The 15,996-nt window shown below is 32.1% G+C and overlaps 3 protein-coding genes across 3 annotated transcripts; 1 reads left to right on the top strand and 2 right to left on the bottom strand.

Moving 5' to 3' along the window:
• The first annotated feature begins 597 nt into the window (after positions 1-597).
• LOC134255399 (uncharacterized) lies at positions 598-1,329 on the top strand. The gene has a single exon (XM_062737907.1). It carries the CDS (start codon positions 598-600, stop codon positions 1,327-1,329), a length of 732 nt encoding a protein of 243 aa, XP_062593891.1.
• A 19-nt stretch (positions 1,330-1,348) lies between these two features.
• LOC134255395 (uncharacterized) lies at positions 1,349-4,205 on the bottom strand. Its single transcript, XM_062737905.1, has 6 exons — positions 4,151-4,205; positions 3,848-4,035; positions 3,477-3,611; positions 1,815-2,636; positions 1,581-1,758; positions 1,349-1,361 (listed from the first exon to the last, which is right to left on the bottom strand). Exons 2-6 carry the CDS (start codon positions 3,951-3,953, stop codon positions 1,349-1,351), a joined length of 1,254 nt encoding a protein of 417 aa, XP_062593889.1. The 5' UTR covers positions 3,954-4,035; positions 4,151-4,205.
• A 9,505-nt stretch (positions 4,206-13,710) lies between these two features.
• On the bottom strand, positions 13,711-15,264 carry LOC134255398 (complement C1q-like protein 3). The gene is made up of 2 exons (XM_062737906.1): positions 15,144-15,264; positions 13,711-14,182 (listed from the first exon to the last, which is right to left on the bottom strand). The coding sequence occupies exons 1-2, from the start codon at positions 15,262-15,264 to the stop codon at positions 13,737-13,739; spliced, it is 567 nt and encodes a 188-aa protein (XP_062593890.1). The 3' UTR covers positions 13,711-13,736.
• Between the last annotated feature and the right edge of the window lie 732 nt (positions 15,265-15,996).

Below are 15,996 nucleotides of genomic sequence, written 5' to 3'. Positions count from 1 at the left end.
CACATGCACGGTCTGTATGGAGAAAGAACATAAACAGGACCTCAACAGATGGGAAGAACATCTGGTCACCAAATGACAATTCGCGATTTTTTTTCTAAGCATTTTGTTGATGGTGCACCCTCACTGCTTCATCCTTATCCCAACATAAATCTGGGGCATATGTCATCTATTGTCTCCAAGGGTCGCTTACCTCCAACTAAAAGAGAATTAAATAAAGAAACACCCCAAAAAAGGAAAATATCTGAAAGCCAAGATAACCCTGTTTATGTGTGCAAAAGTGATCATGACTATGCAAATCCTTGTATCAAATGTATTGACAAATTAAAAGTCAATGAACTCCAAATTGAGTTAATAAAGCAAAAGAAGCTAAAGCAAAAACCGCTTTCCATTACAGACACAGTCTTAAAAAGTAACAAATCTGTAAGATTCCATACTGGTTTGCCTTCGTGAAGTGCTTTTCACACCATCTACAAGGTTATTGAGCCAAAGATAAAGAAAACCAAGTACTGGAGAGGTCCTAAGCATGTGTTCCACACCCTTAAACACAAGGTTTTAAAGAGGTCAGGGCCACGAAGATTTCTGTCATTAAAAGAGGAGATGGCATTGACTCTTATGAAATTAAGATTAGGTCTTTTGAATGAAGAGTTAGCTACCAGATTCAATATCAGTGCTCCACATATCTCAAAAATCTTCACCACATGGATCAAGATTCTATCCAAATTTCTTGGAACCTTGGTGTTCAATCCATCCAAAGAAGTAGTGCGTGAAAATCTACCACCATCCTTCAGAAGCAAAAAATATTCATCTGTGCGCCATATCATTGACTGTACTGAGGTATTTTTAGAGAAACCGCAAAATCTAGAGGTGCAGACAAAAACGTGGTCAGATTATAAACACCATCATACTGCTAAGTTTCTGATCAGCATCAACCCATCCGGGATGATTAATTTTATATCAGACTGCTGGGGAGGTAGAACCAGCGATAAATACATCACAAATAGATCTGGTTTCTACAGTTTGATTGAACCCTATGATGTCATCATGGCTGACAGAGGATTCCAAATCAAAGAAGAGGTTACCCTTCTTCATGCCAATTTGATGGTTCCACCAGGACGTAGAGGAGCTTGCCAAATGTCAGCTGACGAAGTACAGCAAACAAAGCAAATAGCAAACAGGCGTATATATGTTGAGCAAGCCATTCGCAGAATGAAGTATTTCAGAATTCTGAAGCATGAAGTCCCTGCTACTTTAGTTCAGCATTTAGATGATATAATTAAAACTGTTGCTGGCATTTGCAACTTGTATCCTCCCTTGCCTAAATACAAATAAATTATTCCAAAATTTTCTTTTATGTATAGCACCTACAAGAACAAGTAAAACATTTTTTCAATTCACAGTAACATTTTTTAATGAATTAAACAACAAACAAACAAACTAACAATGAAATAATATTTAACGCTCCCTATGAATAAACAGTTTTTCTCCGTCAATAAATACTCATAATTTACTTGGATGTTGAACATTTCGAACAAAACCACTTATCTTTCCGTTTTAGTACTGTTTGTGTTACATTTACACACTTAAAATGAAACCACAAATTGCATTCATCACAAGCAATGCTTCTGTCACTATAGGATGTAATAGACCCTGTTTCTTTTATGATGTTTCTACACACTGGACAAAAATATCGAGAACTGTTACTTGTACCCACATCAACATCCATAGGTTCTATATTCTCTTGACATTCATTAAGTTTACCTTGTAATAGTTCAGGTACAATGTAATCAGTGAAAAATATAACTAAATTTGGTAACAAAAATTTTGATCAAATTTGATTCTACATTGTAATGGGCCATTTTTTGTGTATATATATAAATCACACCAATTGCGACCTGTTATGCCGAGCTGACCCTGAATCTGGGTAAAATATGCATGATTTTTTTTAACACAAAAACCATCATTAGAAATTTTTACATATTCTGGAAGATGACAAACACAAAAAGATTTACATTTTTTACACTCCGGTACAAGAGGACACTTAACTTCAAGAAGACCATCTCCACAACATGAACAAGAAACCATTAAATCTGGTGTAGCACTAAGAAAAATATTTCTCTTGTCTATAAACAGTCCACACTTTCTTGATGACACATTGACATGTTGTTTTTTATAAGTATTTAAATAAGAACAGATTGCTAATGGCTCAGTTTCTCTACCATATTTTAAAGATTTGATATTGGGATTAATCTTTGTATAGCACATGATAGACTTGGTAAGTGAAGAACAATCTACTTGTACATCTTTTCTACGACCATCCAGAACAGAGTTCACTTTTGTATATACTTGATAAAATTTAGAAGCAGTTATCCGTCCTTTACGCAAGCGGTGCCAATTTTCATTTTCATGTTGTCCAACAGTAAATTTCTCAATAGTTGAAATTTCATAATCATCAATTTTTGGTAAAAAATTTAAAGATTCATAACAAGTATTTTGAGAACCATAAGACTTTGATATGGTTGATAAATCAAATTTATCAATAACAGAAAGGTCTTCATGGCCTGTATCTTCTTCGTTTGATCCTATGGCTCCCTCTGCTTCCTGAGCTGAAGTTGGAACATCACCAGTCCGAGGTAAACCTTGAAGTAAATAAACAAAACTAATCATAATAAGTCTTTGACTGGTGTAAAATTTATCCACGTCTTGTCAAACTAGATATGTTGTATATTATATGATGTACCAAGCCAACTGGGCAAACCAGGAAACATCTCACGGGAAAGTATCGATAAGCAACATAGTAATGTGCCAGACTAGTCAGTGAACATCATTACATGTGAAAACATTTTTAAAGTATTTCCATCTTACAAATTTTATAACTATGTTATATAACTTATATAGATTTTTATTAATTAATTAGTAATAATACATTTCAGAATTATACAGTCATGCTAATTGGTTTAAAGGTTGTCAAATGTGAGGAGACAATTTGTGAAGTCTTATTCATGCTCAGGGTGACACCTGTGTTGCCTCCCTTCAAATGACAATAAAATAGCTCAAGCGAGCAATCAGTATGACAACTCTGTTGTCTTCACTAAGTTTAAAATAGTTGTCATAAACAAGATGACTCATATTTATAATTACATAATTAAAATTGTTTAAGGATTGGTAAACAATTAATTTTAACAGTGAGGATAAAGTTATATTGAATATACTTTGAAAGTATGGAATTGGAGCAGTCGATAGAAGAAAACATGATTTGACTAATGTTTTCTAATCTTATGCTATCTTAATATAAGATTCTTTATAATAATAAAACAATCATGGACTGTTCAGAAGGGGACCATCACTAATTATCAGGTCTGAGTAGGGTTGTTGCCCTTTGGCACAAGGGCTCTCAGGTGTCAACTGTACTCAGACTTATGATATGTCTCAATCCCCTGTTATAAAGAGTCCATATTGTTAGATTAGTTGTAATTTACCTTTGAATAAACAGGCCTCGGGGACAACACCACGAAGTGCAATGCTCAAACTGTCAAGTATGGCGGTGTTGGACTCCTCAATTTCAAGAGGGTTGTACTTTTTCTTTTCAGTGGCCACTAGTGGTCTGCTTTTAGCTATAAAATTAAATTATATATAAACACAAAATTGATTCATAATCTCTTTCAAAAAAGATATATATTTAGCCTTTCATTAGTGTTTTTTTGTATATGAAATGAAAAAAAAAAACATCTAAGGAAATTTAAAAAAATTTATGTATCTCAAGGACACTGTATAATACCCCGGTACTACAGAATATTTAAGTAAACAACAATATGGAAGTATGTTATGAAATCATAGTTTAATGATATACCATATTTAGCTCGAGAAGATTTCTTCAGGCTGGTACATAAGGCTGATATTTTCTGTGGCTCCAAATCTTTCATCACCTTTGGCTGCACCCAACCACATCTGGCCATAGTACATGATGTCTGCCCATACTGATTAGCAGCCTCGATGCGAAAAAGTAATGCAGCAACATGGTTGCATGTTTGCCCCAATCTACAATATTGATCAGTGTCAAACATATAATTTAAAACATGTATGACACACTTTATCTTATTAAATCAAATTTGACCATTACATAATTAGTCAACTGAAATGTAAATTTTCATACCCTGCAGTACATGTACAGTAGGCTCCCAAAACCTCACCATCCTCTTCCGAAATTGCTGCCCAGCATTATGTTCTAAAATATCACAAGCTGTTGGAATAATAGGTAGATTTAACTTGGAAGCAGAAAAACAACTTTATGCCTCTGATTGCGCAGATTGTTTTTGTTTTGTTTTTTTAATAAGATTTTCCCGGCGTAATTAAATCCGAGGGTCATGCATATCCTATACACACTTTTGTTATTTCGATATATATTTATTTAATACATAACGATGGATTTCATATACTATATAAGTCCCTGACATAACTGAGAAGTCCGGTTTTTTAAAAAATCTATTTATTTATTTCTTTATTCCGTGGATTTAATTGTAAATATATTTTATATCTTTATAGACAACTAAATTTGATTTCTAATTATTAAACATTATCGCAACAAGATATGTAAATTTTACATTTTAAAATTATTCTTCTTTTTATAAATGTAAGTATATAAATAAAGCGTGATATACTTTAGATAGGAAAGTTTTTATGGCAACATAGGGAATATCGTTATATACATAATTTAGGTTAGATAGTAAATGCGATCAAAATACATCGTAAGATATTAATGGTATATCGTATCATTGCAAACAATTTTAAAAAGAAATCATTTTTTTCTAATTAAAAAGACAGTTATACGGCAGGATAAACATGTCTCTCGTAATCTCTTAAGAAATGAAGAAATTTGAACCAAATTAGGAGCATTTCGTAATTAGCGTTTGCCGCAGATCCCGAACAGATCTAAGAAACCACCGCGCTTGTGTTGGTTTAACAATAATGGTATGAATACCTAATAAGAGAAGCCACGGTTGAATCGGGTTGATTTTAAATCTCAAACCACTTACGTATTTTTGAGAAGAAAAAAAATCTAAGTCAAGCCACCAACGTCTTTTTGAAAAAAAAATCTAAAAATAAAGTTATAACAAAATTCTTTAATATACTCATTTTTTTCTGGATTATACATTATTCACATAGAATTAATTCCTAACAGTTGTAAATAAAACTCAAACAAGTTGAACCAATTAAGTATTTATCAAAAAAAATTAAATAAGAAAAGTAATACTTCTCTTCTGTCGCGTTTATTATTTTTTTAATAGATTAAACATTATTCGTGTAGGATTAATTCAAAACAATTGTATATAAATGTTGTGTACGAGTTGACTTCTAGTTCGTGTACGAGTTGACCTTTTTTTGTGTACGAGTTGACTTTTTGTGTACGACCTGGTTTGTGTACGACTCGGTTTGTGTACGACTTGACTGGACACCCCGCTCAGTATTGTTTTAGCAATAAGGCCGCTTAGGTTAAAGACTTTTACGCCGATTGACCTTTGACACGGGCCGCTTACAACATGTTATTGAGGAATGTGAAAGTCGTCTATATGTACATGAGTGTATTATAACATAGACAGGTATGATTATACATTTTGGTAACTAGCCCATTCACCTATAATTTAAAGAATTAAAATAATAGAATTTAGTAAAACAGAATTATAAAGTGAATATCTTGTATTCTTTAATTACTCTTGTAACATACAGATAGTTGTACCAAGTCATTATAAATAAAAACATGATAATAAATAATTCATAAATATTTCAGGTACTTACATGACTAATTGGCTTATCATCATAATTTTTAATGTCAGTTGATGCATCTTTGGTCTTCAGTGTATGTCGACTTAAATGTAGGTCCTTCTGACCTATCTTTGAAATGTTATAGCTGTGATTAAATATTTTCAGGTACTAATTTGCCTAGAGTCATTGAACTTTATTGGTTGAAGTATCTTGGTTTCTTTAAGTATGTCGACAGAAAAGTAGGTCACTGTGACCTGATAAAATATTTTCTCAGGTACTATATGGCTTAAAATCGTCCAACTTTGTCAGTTGATGCATCTTGGACCTCAAAGTATGTCAATTGAAAAGTAGGTCACTGTGAGCTACTTCAAAATTTTATGGTTATTAAATATATTAGGTATTAATTAGTGTTGAATCATCAAACTTTGTCATTTGTTGAAACTTGGGCCCTCGGAGAACGTAAACTGAATAGAATGTCAACATGACCTATTTTTGAAATTTTATGGCTTATCAGGTGATTCAAGACCCTTGGGTGTCTTATTTCTTATAAATTCATTTATAATTTAATAACATTTAGAATGCTAACTTGGTGTTGGTTAATATGTGATTTATACCATCTGAATGGTTATCTCGGGTACTCTTTGGCTTAGAATTGTCAAAAAAGATGGGTGGGGCCATCCTTAAAAGATTGTTTGTTTGGAATTGCCGCCTGAAGGGTTTCAGACACAGGAGGGAGGGAAATAATTTTTTTTTACTGGAAGATAAATTTTCAATTTTTGATATAAATCTCAGTAAACAGTACATACATTTTCTGACTTTCAAAAAAAGTATCTACCATCAACAAAAAACCCTAATTTTACATAGATCTGACACTATATTTCAGTGTTTTGTATGGTGTCTGTGATACATGTAATGGGCAAAAAAAATGATTGAATAAAAAAAAAACTTCCTACTTTTGGTCAATAAAATTTTTTCAGGAGGGGGCATTTCAATGAGGCAATTCCAAACAAACTATAATTTTATTTTGGCCTGGATAAGGCGGGTGAAGTGCCTACAGTGCGACAGATAAGAAGTGAAAAATTTAATCTCAATTATATCCGAATAAAAAAAAAAACTTCCTACTTTTGGTCAATAAAATTTTTTCAGGAGGGGGCATTTCAATGAGGCAATTCCAAACAAACTATAATTTTATTTTGGCCTGGATAAGGCGGGTGAAGTGCCTACAGTGCGACAGATAAGAAGTGAAAAATTTAATCTCAATTATATCCGAATTTTATTTGATATTTCATCTTATATTAAAGTTTATTTAATGTAAAATTTTTATAATTTGCAAAAATCTCAATAAGACTGACAATATTTGCCTACGAAAAAGCATACACACACTAAAAAGAACAAAATGGATCACTTTCTCATACTTTAACAAAATTTTTTAATATGAGTGGGTCTTCCCTCCAATATTTTGAAAGATAATCCTAAAAGTTTGCAATAAAATATACATTTTTTGGTTTACAAAAACATGGAGCAAAGACCCACTATATCTTGAAAGTACACTTTTATGACAAAACATTCGCATCTTTGCAAAAAATACTTCAAGTCCATTAAGTCATGGGTCATGCCACAGACAAGATTTATATGTCCGAAATTTTCATGAGCCGTGTAGCATAGTGGTTAGCATGTTAGTCTCAAAGCAGTATGATAGGGCGGATTTTTATTGCTTAATAGGGTTCGAATCCCACTAATATCATCTTATATTTTATAAAAGAAATTTTTTTACGAGATTTTTTTTCTCTCAGAAAAGTTATTTTTTCTCATAATTTCATAAATTTAAATAATGAGAAGTTAATTTAAATACCCAATTCACATATTGAATATTATTTCTTAATATCCGATGCTATAGGCATTCTACCTGCCTTGTTCACTCATCTTCTTTGTCAGTTGATGCATCTTGGGTTTTTAGGATAATGTCGACCAAAAAGTAGGTCATGGTGACCTACTTTTAACATTTTATGGCAATTTTAACACATCTCGAGTACTTTTTGGCTTAGAATTGTCAATCTTTGTCAGTTGATGCATCTTGGGTTTTTGAATAATGTGGACCAAAAAGTAGGTCATGGTGACCAATTTTTAAACATTATATGGCTATTCTAACACATCTTGGGTACTTTTTGGCTTTGAATTGTCAAACTTTGTCAGTTGATGCATCTTTTGTTTTCGGATATTGTTGACCAAAAAGTAGGTCAAGGTGATCTACTTTTATCATTTTATGGCTATATTTAATTATCTTGGGTACTATTTGGCTTAGACTTGTCAAACTTTGTCAGTTGATGCATCTTGGGTTTTCGGAGAATGTCGACCAAAAAGTAGGTCATGGTGACCTACTTTTATCATTTTATGGCTATATTTTGAGTATCTTGGGTACTTTTTGGCTTAGACTTGTCAAACTTTGTCAGTTGATGCATCTTGGGTTTTCTGAGAATGTCGAACAAAAAGTAGGTCATGGTGACCTACTTTTATCATTTTATGGATATATTTGAGTATCTTGGGTACTTTTTGGCTTAGACTTGTCAAACTTTGTCAGTTGATGCATCTTGGGTTTTCGGATAATGTCGACCAAAAAGTAGGTCATGATGACCTACTTTTATCATTTTATGGCTATATTTGAGTATCTTGGGTACTTTTTGGCTTAGAATCATCAAACTTTGTCAGTTGATGCATCTTGGGTTTTCGTATAATGTCGAACAAAAAGTAGGTCATGGTGACCTACTTTTATCATTTTATGGATATATTTGAGTATCTTGGGTACTTTTTGGCTTAGACTTGTCAAACTTTGTCAGTTGATGCATCTTGGGTTTTCAAAGAATGTCGACCAAAAAGTAGGTCATGGTGACCTACTTTTATCATTTATGGCTATATTTAATTATCTTGGGTACTTTTTGGTTTAGAATCATCAAACTTTGTCAGTTAATGCATCTTGGGTTTTCGTATAATGTCGAACAAAAAGTAGGTCATGGTGACCTACTTTTATCATTTTATGGCTATATTTAATTATCTTGGGTACTTTTTGGCATAAACTTGTCAAACATTGTCAGTTGATGCATCTGGGGTTTTCGGAGAATGTCGACCAAAAAGTAGGTCATTGTGACCTATTTTTATCATTTTTATGGCTATTTTTACATATCTCTTGTACTTTTTGGCTTAGAATCTTCAAACTTTCTCAGTTGATGCATCTGGGGTAATAGGTTACTCAGAGTTAGAGGCTTCAAATAGAAATGATAGATTGTATAATTTACCAGAAGAGTGATTCAAGGACCTTGGGCCTCACATATTTATTTTTACAACTAATAAGCAATGTTTTAATGAAATGATTATTATGAATTTCAAATAAGTATTTTCTTTAGATAATATGTATATGAATATTGATTACTTAAAAAATATTTGGATGCAACATCGGTCAGTTACATATGGGATTTATCCCATATTTGAATATTGATGGGAGTAAATGTCCAACATATCATGTTCTATGGGGTTTATCCCATATTTGACAATGAATGGGAGAAAAAATTCCACTTGCCAGTATTCGTGGGATTTATCCCATTTGAACAAATTTGTGGGAGAAAAAATCCTAATGAGGGAAAAAATCCCATCTGACATTTTTTCTCCCATGGGAGAATGGTGGGATAGTTGGTGGGACTGAAAATCCCACCATTCTCCCATGGGATTCTGATATTTAGGACTTCATATCTTTTAAAGTAGTGATGTTTATGAGTTCAACATGAGAATATGTGATACTGCGAAGAAATCCAACCAAGTGCTATACATTTTTTTGGGACATGACTTAGAAATGGTAGTAAAAAGTCTGGACTATGTCGTGTCCGGAGTTAAATGTCGCACTGTTTAAAGCGGTTGAGGGTACCATATTTTGATCATTTATTCCAATATTATCTTAACTTTTTTCTCACAAAATAAATACATAGCACAAAATTAGACATGTTGAAAATAATGGAAGTAAGTTTAAAATTGTTGGCAATCTAATTTCATTTTTCACAAAAAACATGGGCCAAAAAACAGCCTTGTTGAAACATCTCCTTTTAATTAAACTTTTATCTTCATAGATTCTGTTTCAGATTCTTAGTTTAAAGTTCTGATGTCTGATGATAGTGTAAAAATAGATGAAATATTACTAAAGTTGCATCATAATCTTTTTATCATAGATTTATAAAAGAGAGAAAAAAAGGTGTACAAGGCGAGGACAATCACCCGCTCTATGACGGAAAAGTTTTATTTTTCTAAAATTATGTTGTCGGTAATGTCATCTTCAACATATGAGATTCATATATTGTTCTAAAAGACATATTGATTGAAAATTGTTTTTAGACTTATTTAGTCGAAAATGGGTACGATTATAATAAATGATTCTAGCTATAAAGATTCATTTTTGAATATGAATGGATCAGGTTTCTATATATAACTTATACTCCCCCTATATACGCCTTCATTCTTCAAGAGGTATTCTTCTCAAATCAAACATAGCATTTCTGTATCAATCGTGACAAAACGCAAATCAAGTATCGCACAAACACCAGCAATGATAGCACATTTCATCAAAATCTATATTTATTTATTTCTGTTTAACTTCTTTCGACTGAATGTTTCTCTTGTGATAATAAATGCCAATACTTTTTCAAAACTGTTTAAATCGCGATAATTTTATCAAAAAACAATAAATCTTAATTTCATGCAAATCACAAAAAGGATCCGAAAAAAGTATAGCCATCGCAAAAATATGTTGCAAACATAGTATTCACTCAAAACAAGAATAGCCCAATTTCTCTAAAAAGCGTAATTTATAGAAATCAGATGATGTTTCGTGGGTGAATTGAGGCGAAAACTAAGATACAATAACTTTTACAACAGAATATAGTTTGAAAAAATTAAGAACAATTGAAATAATTAAAAATGAGCGAAAATACCATTTTGACTTAGTAAATGAGAATGATATCGAATTTCTAACATATTTCAACTTAAAAATTTTCTCAAATAAAATTACATTGATTCTATAAAGGTTTAATACGTTTTCTAATTTCTTAAAGTTACTTTTACCCATATTTTGCTTGCAGAATTTTTTTTACCCATAATTCATCAGAGTACCCAAAGCAATATAGCAAGTGATCCAAATCAAGTAGATTTTCGATTAGCACTTTGTATACAGTGATGATTGCAAGAAATTCATACTGAATGCAAATATCGGAAAACGATGTCTATAACTCTAATGCATCTCTTGGCACTATAAAATGTGATCAAAAAATTGTCATCATCAACATGCACGTGTTTTTGCCTTTTTGCCTCTTTATCACTTCCCCAACCTAACGCCATACTTTTCATGGTTGAGTAATTTTGACCTGCGATTTTAGTGCACAGTAACACAAATACACATCTGACAAATTTTCGGCCCACAGTTAAATATTTTGCACAAATTAGGCTCTCATTCGTTTCTTTTTCTTTTCAGTATATAATTAAAGCATAGAAATAAAATAAGTTTTGTGAATTATACATAATGTCATTTGCAATTCAGTTTTGGTTTAAAAAGTCTTATAAAGTAGTCCTCTTTGGTAATTAATCAATAATCAAAGAGCTTGGTTGTTAGATAACCTTTAACGCGATTTCATCTCAAGTTCACCAGGATATAACGTATCGACATAAGAATAGAAATTACAATTGTCAATTGACAATACGTCGTCGATCTATCTAAATGTTGTGTTGATTGCCACAATAAGTGTATTCTTCTTTTGACGCATAAATTCTGCTTCATATGAATACAAAAATAGGTCTGCTAATAACGAAGGGCAATTGGTACTCATGGGAATTCTAATATATTGTTGAAAGTCCTGGTCTCCAAAAACCACATAAATATTGTCAATCAGAAACTCGAGCATCATTTTGATGTCAACTTCAGAATACTTTTGTGTATACAAAATGTTTTTTTACCAAATAAATTATGCAAATGACCAATGACAAGGCAAGAAAATTTACGAGTTCCATTTTTGTTGAAAAATCAGCTGTCAAAGAAATCGAAAAGTCCGGACTTTAATTCATTGTGGGGAACATGGGAATGGTTGTGAAAATGGTTGTGAAAAGACGTAAGTTTTTAAGGTGTTGGTTTGGTAAAATCTTGTGATTTCAAATTGTCCAAAAGCTCCTGGGAAGTATCCACATCTGATTTACACAACCTTTTGAATATATTTTTGCTCATGATCAGTGCTGTTAAAGTTTCTCGTTGAGATAACGAACAGTATTCAATATCAAAAGTCAATAAATTAAAGCAATACAAAATAGGAGCAGAGCAAACACGGACCTCCAAAACATCAGAGGTGGGATCAGATGCCATATGAATCACACTCATCGGCTGCTTTTTGTCATGATCTAAAAATAACGGAACAATCCGTCGTCAATTCAGTGTAATCATTATCATTTAAATATTTTTCAAATAAATATCCAAATATGAAATAAATTTGTCAGACTCGGTCGTATCTTTTATCTCAAGTTCACAAGAATATATCGTATGGACATAGGAATGGAAGTCACCATTGTTAATCATGTTTATTGACTACATGTCGAGTTGAAGGCCGTGTGTTTTCTTCTTTTCATGCATAAGATTTTGGACAAATTCTGCTTCATATGAATAAAAAATAGGTATAACGAGGCACAATGACATCATCTGTAATAAAAAGATGATATGGCTACTGCGTAAAATGTTCCAAGAACCATGCCTTTGTCATGTTTGTAGCAATAAAGAAACGTCTATCTATTCAACATCAGTACCGTATGGTGAGTAGAAGTTCATGTGTATTGTCCACATCTTTGGCTGCTGCAAAAAATGTAGGAGAAATTTTACAAAGAATATCGTTTGAGAGTTGGATGGAGGGATAAACTGGGATGACCTGGCATATACATGTAACTAGATCTATTCTTTACTTTAATTTATAAAGCAGTTTACGTTACCCATTTATAGTTATGTGTTAACATAATCATAACTAGTGGAAACCTAATTATTATGAGTTATTTATACACTATACATTTGGCATATTTTTATTACAAATGTAAGCAAAAAACATAACTCCATTATGAAATGAGGTAAAGTAATACTGTAGTTAACACATGTACTTTAAGGTAGTCAGATCCTCAGGTTTATAAAATTAGCAGTTAATTATTAAAAAATACTCGTAAAAGTATCTCTGAATCCACAAAGTTATGTAAATTTATCCACAATATTTCTTTAAAGTTAAAGATTAAAGTTAATCATATTATATAGGGGAAAATTGTCAAATCTCCAATTTTTTTGCAGAAAAAGCGAATTAGAATATTAGCAATGTATTTTGTAATTGCAAATTGATCAACAGATATATATTAGGTTAAAAAACGACAGTTAGTCAGAGAAATTGTCATGAGTTTTATACTTATTTGGTATTTTTTCTCTTCTATTTCTGTTATGTATTCTTTAAAAGGCTTTTGCTATATTTGCAAGACACCAGAAATTACTTCTTATTTCATATCATGCTAATTAGCTTTGATATCTAACGCTGGATTCAAGAAAATCTTATTTCTCTAAAACTGAATTATTTATTTCCTTTGATAGGGTACAAATATAAACTTTTATAAGACCTTTTCTAAGACTTCCAAAAACGTTGAATCTTGTAAAGATGAATAAATGAAAATGGTTGCATAAAGAAAATTCATGTTCAAGCTTCATTCTGATGCATTTCAAATTAAATATTAATTTTTGGAGTTACTCTTTCTGGCTGAGGATCGGATATCCTTAATTGATTTGTTGCAATGTTACTCATGCAACTGTTGCTTTTTGCGTGGAACTCTAAAATACAATTGGCATTAATGAATCAGTAATGAATTTTCAAGACAATACTCATAAATCACAGTAATTCAAATTTTTATTGGATAATTTCTTATTCAGTAAAACAACAATATTATGCAATTTTAAAACCAGAAAATGACCATCTGCCATTATCTTCATTGCTATAAGCAGACCCTTGTCCGTTCCAGCGGGCACTAGATATTTTGACGGCGTCGTCCTTTTCCAGGTTCAGTATAACAAATCCTGTCGATGTTCCGTCATCCCCCTGTTTTTCAGTATCAGTATGAAGAGTTCCCCTTATTACATCATTCTGTAGTATATGAGTTGTTATTTCCCCAAAATCACCCTTGGTTCCTGCAACATGTTGCCCAGCCGCTACAAGAGTCCAGGAAAATACATACACTCCGGGATGCGGGGCGGTGAAAATCCCTGTTTTCTTGCTATACCCATTCCCGTTATTAGTTACCACTATGTCATAGACAAACGTCCTGCCAACAGGCGGGAGAGCAAAGTTTTTCGAGATGATTGAGTAAAAGGCCACACTGGTCTTGTCTTGCTCTGAAGGAATATGTAAAGAAAAGTTATTCAAATATATATTCATAGAAATGCTTACACATCTGTGGTTTGACCATTTCATGTGATCAGATCTGTTCTGGTGTGTATTATCTTCTCGTTAAGTTCAAGATCTAGTAAACATGGTAAATGAAAGATGCCTACAGGTTTATCAAATTTGAGAAATAAATTCCTTTCAGTTAAGCTTGGTAAACTAAGATGTTTTGGGGCATAATAAAGAGAAAGAAGATGGAAAATCATATCTTAAACTGTAATTTCAAATGAAAAATGAAGAAAACCAGCTATGAATATGGACTTTTTTTCAAGATGAGACAAAGGAAATGTATCCAGATTGCCTACAGTTTCTCGAAAAATGTTACTTTGTATTGATGTTTTTGGTCTCTTCTTTAAAATGATATCATATTTTTAAAAATATATGTATAGAAATAACTTTTCATATTATTTCATTTTGAATTTTATGAAAATACACTGTACCTTATTTCAGTTATTTTCTACCAAATTCAATTAGAGCCGTGAAGTACGAAAAAAGGAAAGTTAAAAGTGATTATGATGTCTTAATGGATCTAGCACCATAAAGTTAGTCTAAAATCATTTACTAGATCTTGGCCTTAAACCAATTTGATGCTATTTTTATTTAGATATACCGGTAACTATTCCTTTAACAGCAATTAGTAAATGAAAGGTGCCTAAAGATTTCAATTTGATAAATTAAAGTTTTCCTATTATATTATGTTCTGCTTTATTTATACTAAATGTTATACTGCAGCTTAGTAAATTCAGGGAGTATTGGGGTATAAGTTTTATGTAGAGTTATCACAGAAAACCCCAAAAAACCACGAAAAATGAAGGAAATCTCGCCTTTTTCTTACAATCATCCAACATTCTGTTAATACTAATATGATGATTAAACACATTGGCCAACAACGAGTGAAAAGTCCAAACTAACCTGTTCTGCAATCATTTCTTCCACAGCTACCTTCTGAATATGACTTACAGCTGTTGGCTACAAAAAGAGGAACAAAGAAAATGGGTAGAACAGTAATTAGTAAAACTGGACTTACTTTCATGTCGATTTAAAAGCGGCGATATACGAAAAAGACAAAATTGGTTTCTTATATATACATTTCGCTTGATATTTAATGAGGAGAGCATCTGTTCCAAAGGGTTTTTGTTCAGTGTACAAGTGCACGCAATAAAACAATTAAATTAAACAACTAAAGAACGTGGGATTTATATAAACTGAGTTATATTATTATAATAATTATTTTGTCCTGTATATTTAACATAACGTAAAACTTATTTTTTTTCAGAAGAAACATCGTCAACAATAAAAAAGTCTTTACTTTCGAGTTAAAGGACTACACAATGGACGTCCTTTAGAGTAAAATGAACAGATAAAAAAAGTTTTAAGACACGTTATAGAGAACGAGCAGGACCATCGCAAAAAATAAATGAACAATACAAATTTATGAAAAGGTCATATAGGAAATACCAGAGGTGGGACCACGTACCTGAATTGAAGAAAGATTTTCCTTACGTTAAAAGCAATAAACCTTCATCTATTATAAAAGTTGTTTCTGTTTAGCTACCTCTTGATGTTTCTGATCAACAAAAGTAATTCTAAACAGAATTAATTACACATAAGTCATTAGAGTTATTTACTAGTTATTATTTACTAGTCCCATGTCCCAAGTAAATCACGGCTGTATAAACGTCTCCACTCTGGAGAGAGAGAGAGAGAGAGAGAGAGAGAGAGAGAGAGAGAGAGAGAGAGAGAGAGAGAGAGAGAGAGAGAGAGA

The sequence above is a fragment of the Saccostrea cucullata genome, unplaced genomic scaffold, assembly GCF_032062105.1.
Source record: "Saccostrea cucullata isolate Sc308-1 unplaced genomic scaffold, CSIRO_AGI_Scuc_v1 ctg1395, whole genome shotgun sequence".
Lineage (NCBI taxonomy): Eukaryota > Metazoa > Mollusca > Bivalvia > Ostreida > Ostreidae > Saccostrea > Saccostrea cuccullata.
This window is presented reverse-complemented; position numbering and strand designations above follow the sequence as displayed.

Bases quoted from the DNA above. Each gene is read 5' to 3' on its own strand.
- LOC134255399 (XM_062737907.1), top strand. From the start codon at position 598: ATGGCATTGACTCTTATGAAATTAAGATTAGGTCTTTTGAATGAAGAG.
- LOC134255395 (XM_062737905.1), bottom strand. From the start codon at position 3,953: ATGGCCAGATGTGGTTGGGTGCAGCCAAAGGTGATGAAAGATTTGGAG. The intron at 2,637-3,476 runs GTAAATTACAAC...ATTTACTTCAAG, and splicing joins CGAGGCCTGTTTATTCAAAG to GTTTACCTCGGACTGGTGAT. The intron at 1,759-1,814 runs GTTACCAAATTT...AACTATTACAAG, and splicing joins CAAATTTGATCAAAATTTTT to GTAAACTTAATGAATGTCAA.
- LOC134255398 (XM_062737906.1), bottom strand. From the start codon at position 15,264: ATGAAAGTAAGTCCAGTTTTACTAATTACTGTTCTACCCATTTTCTTT. The intron at 14,183-15,143 runs GTTAGTTTGGAC...ATATTCCTTCAG, and splicing joins AAGAAATGATTGCAGAACAG to AGCAAGACAAGACCAGTGTG.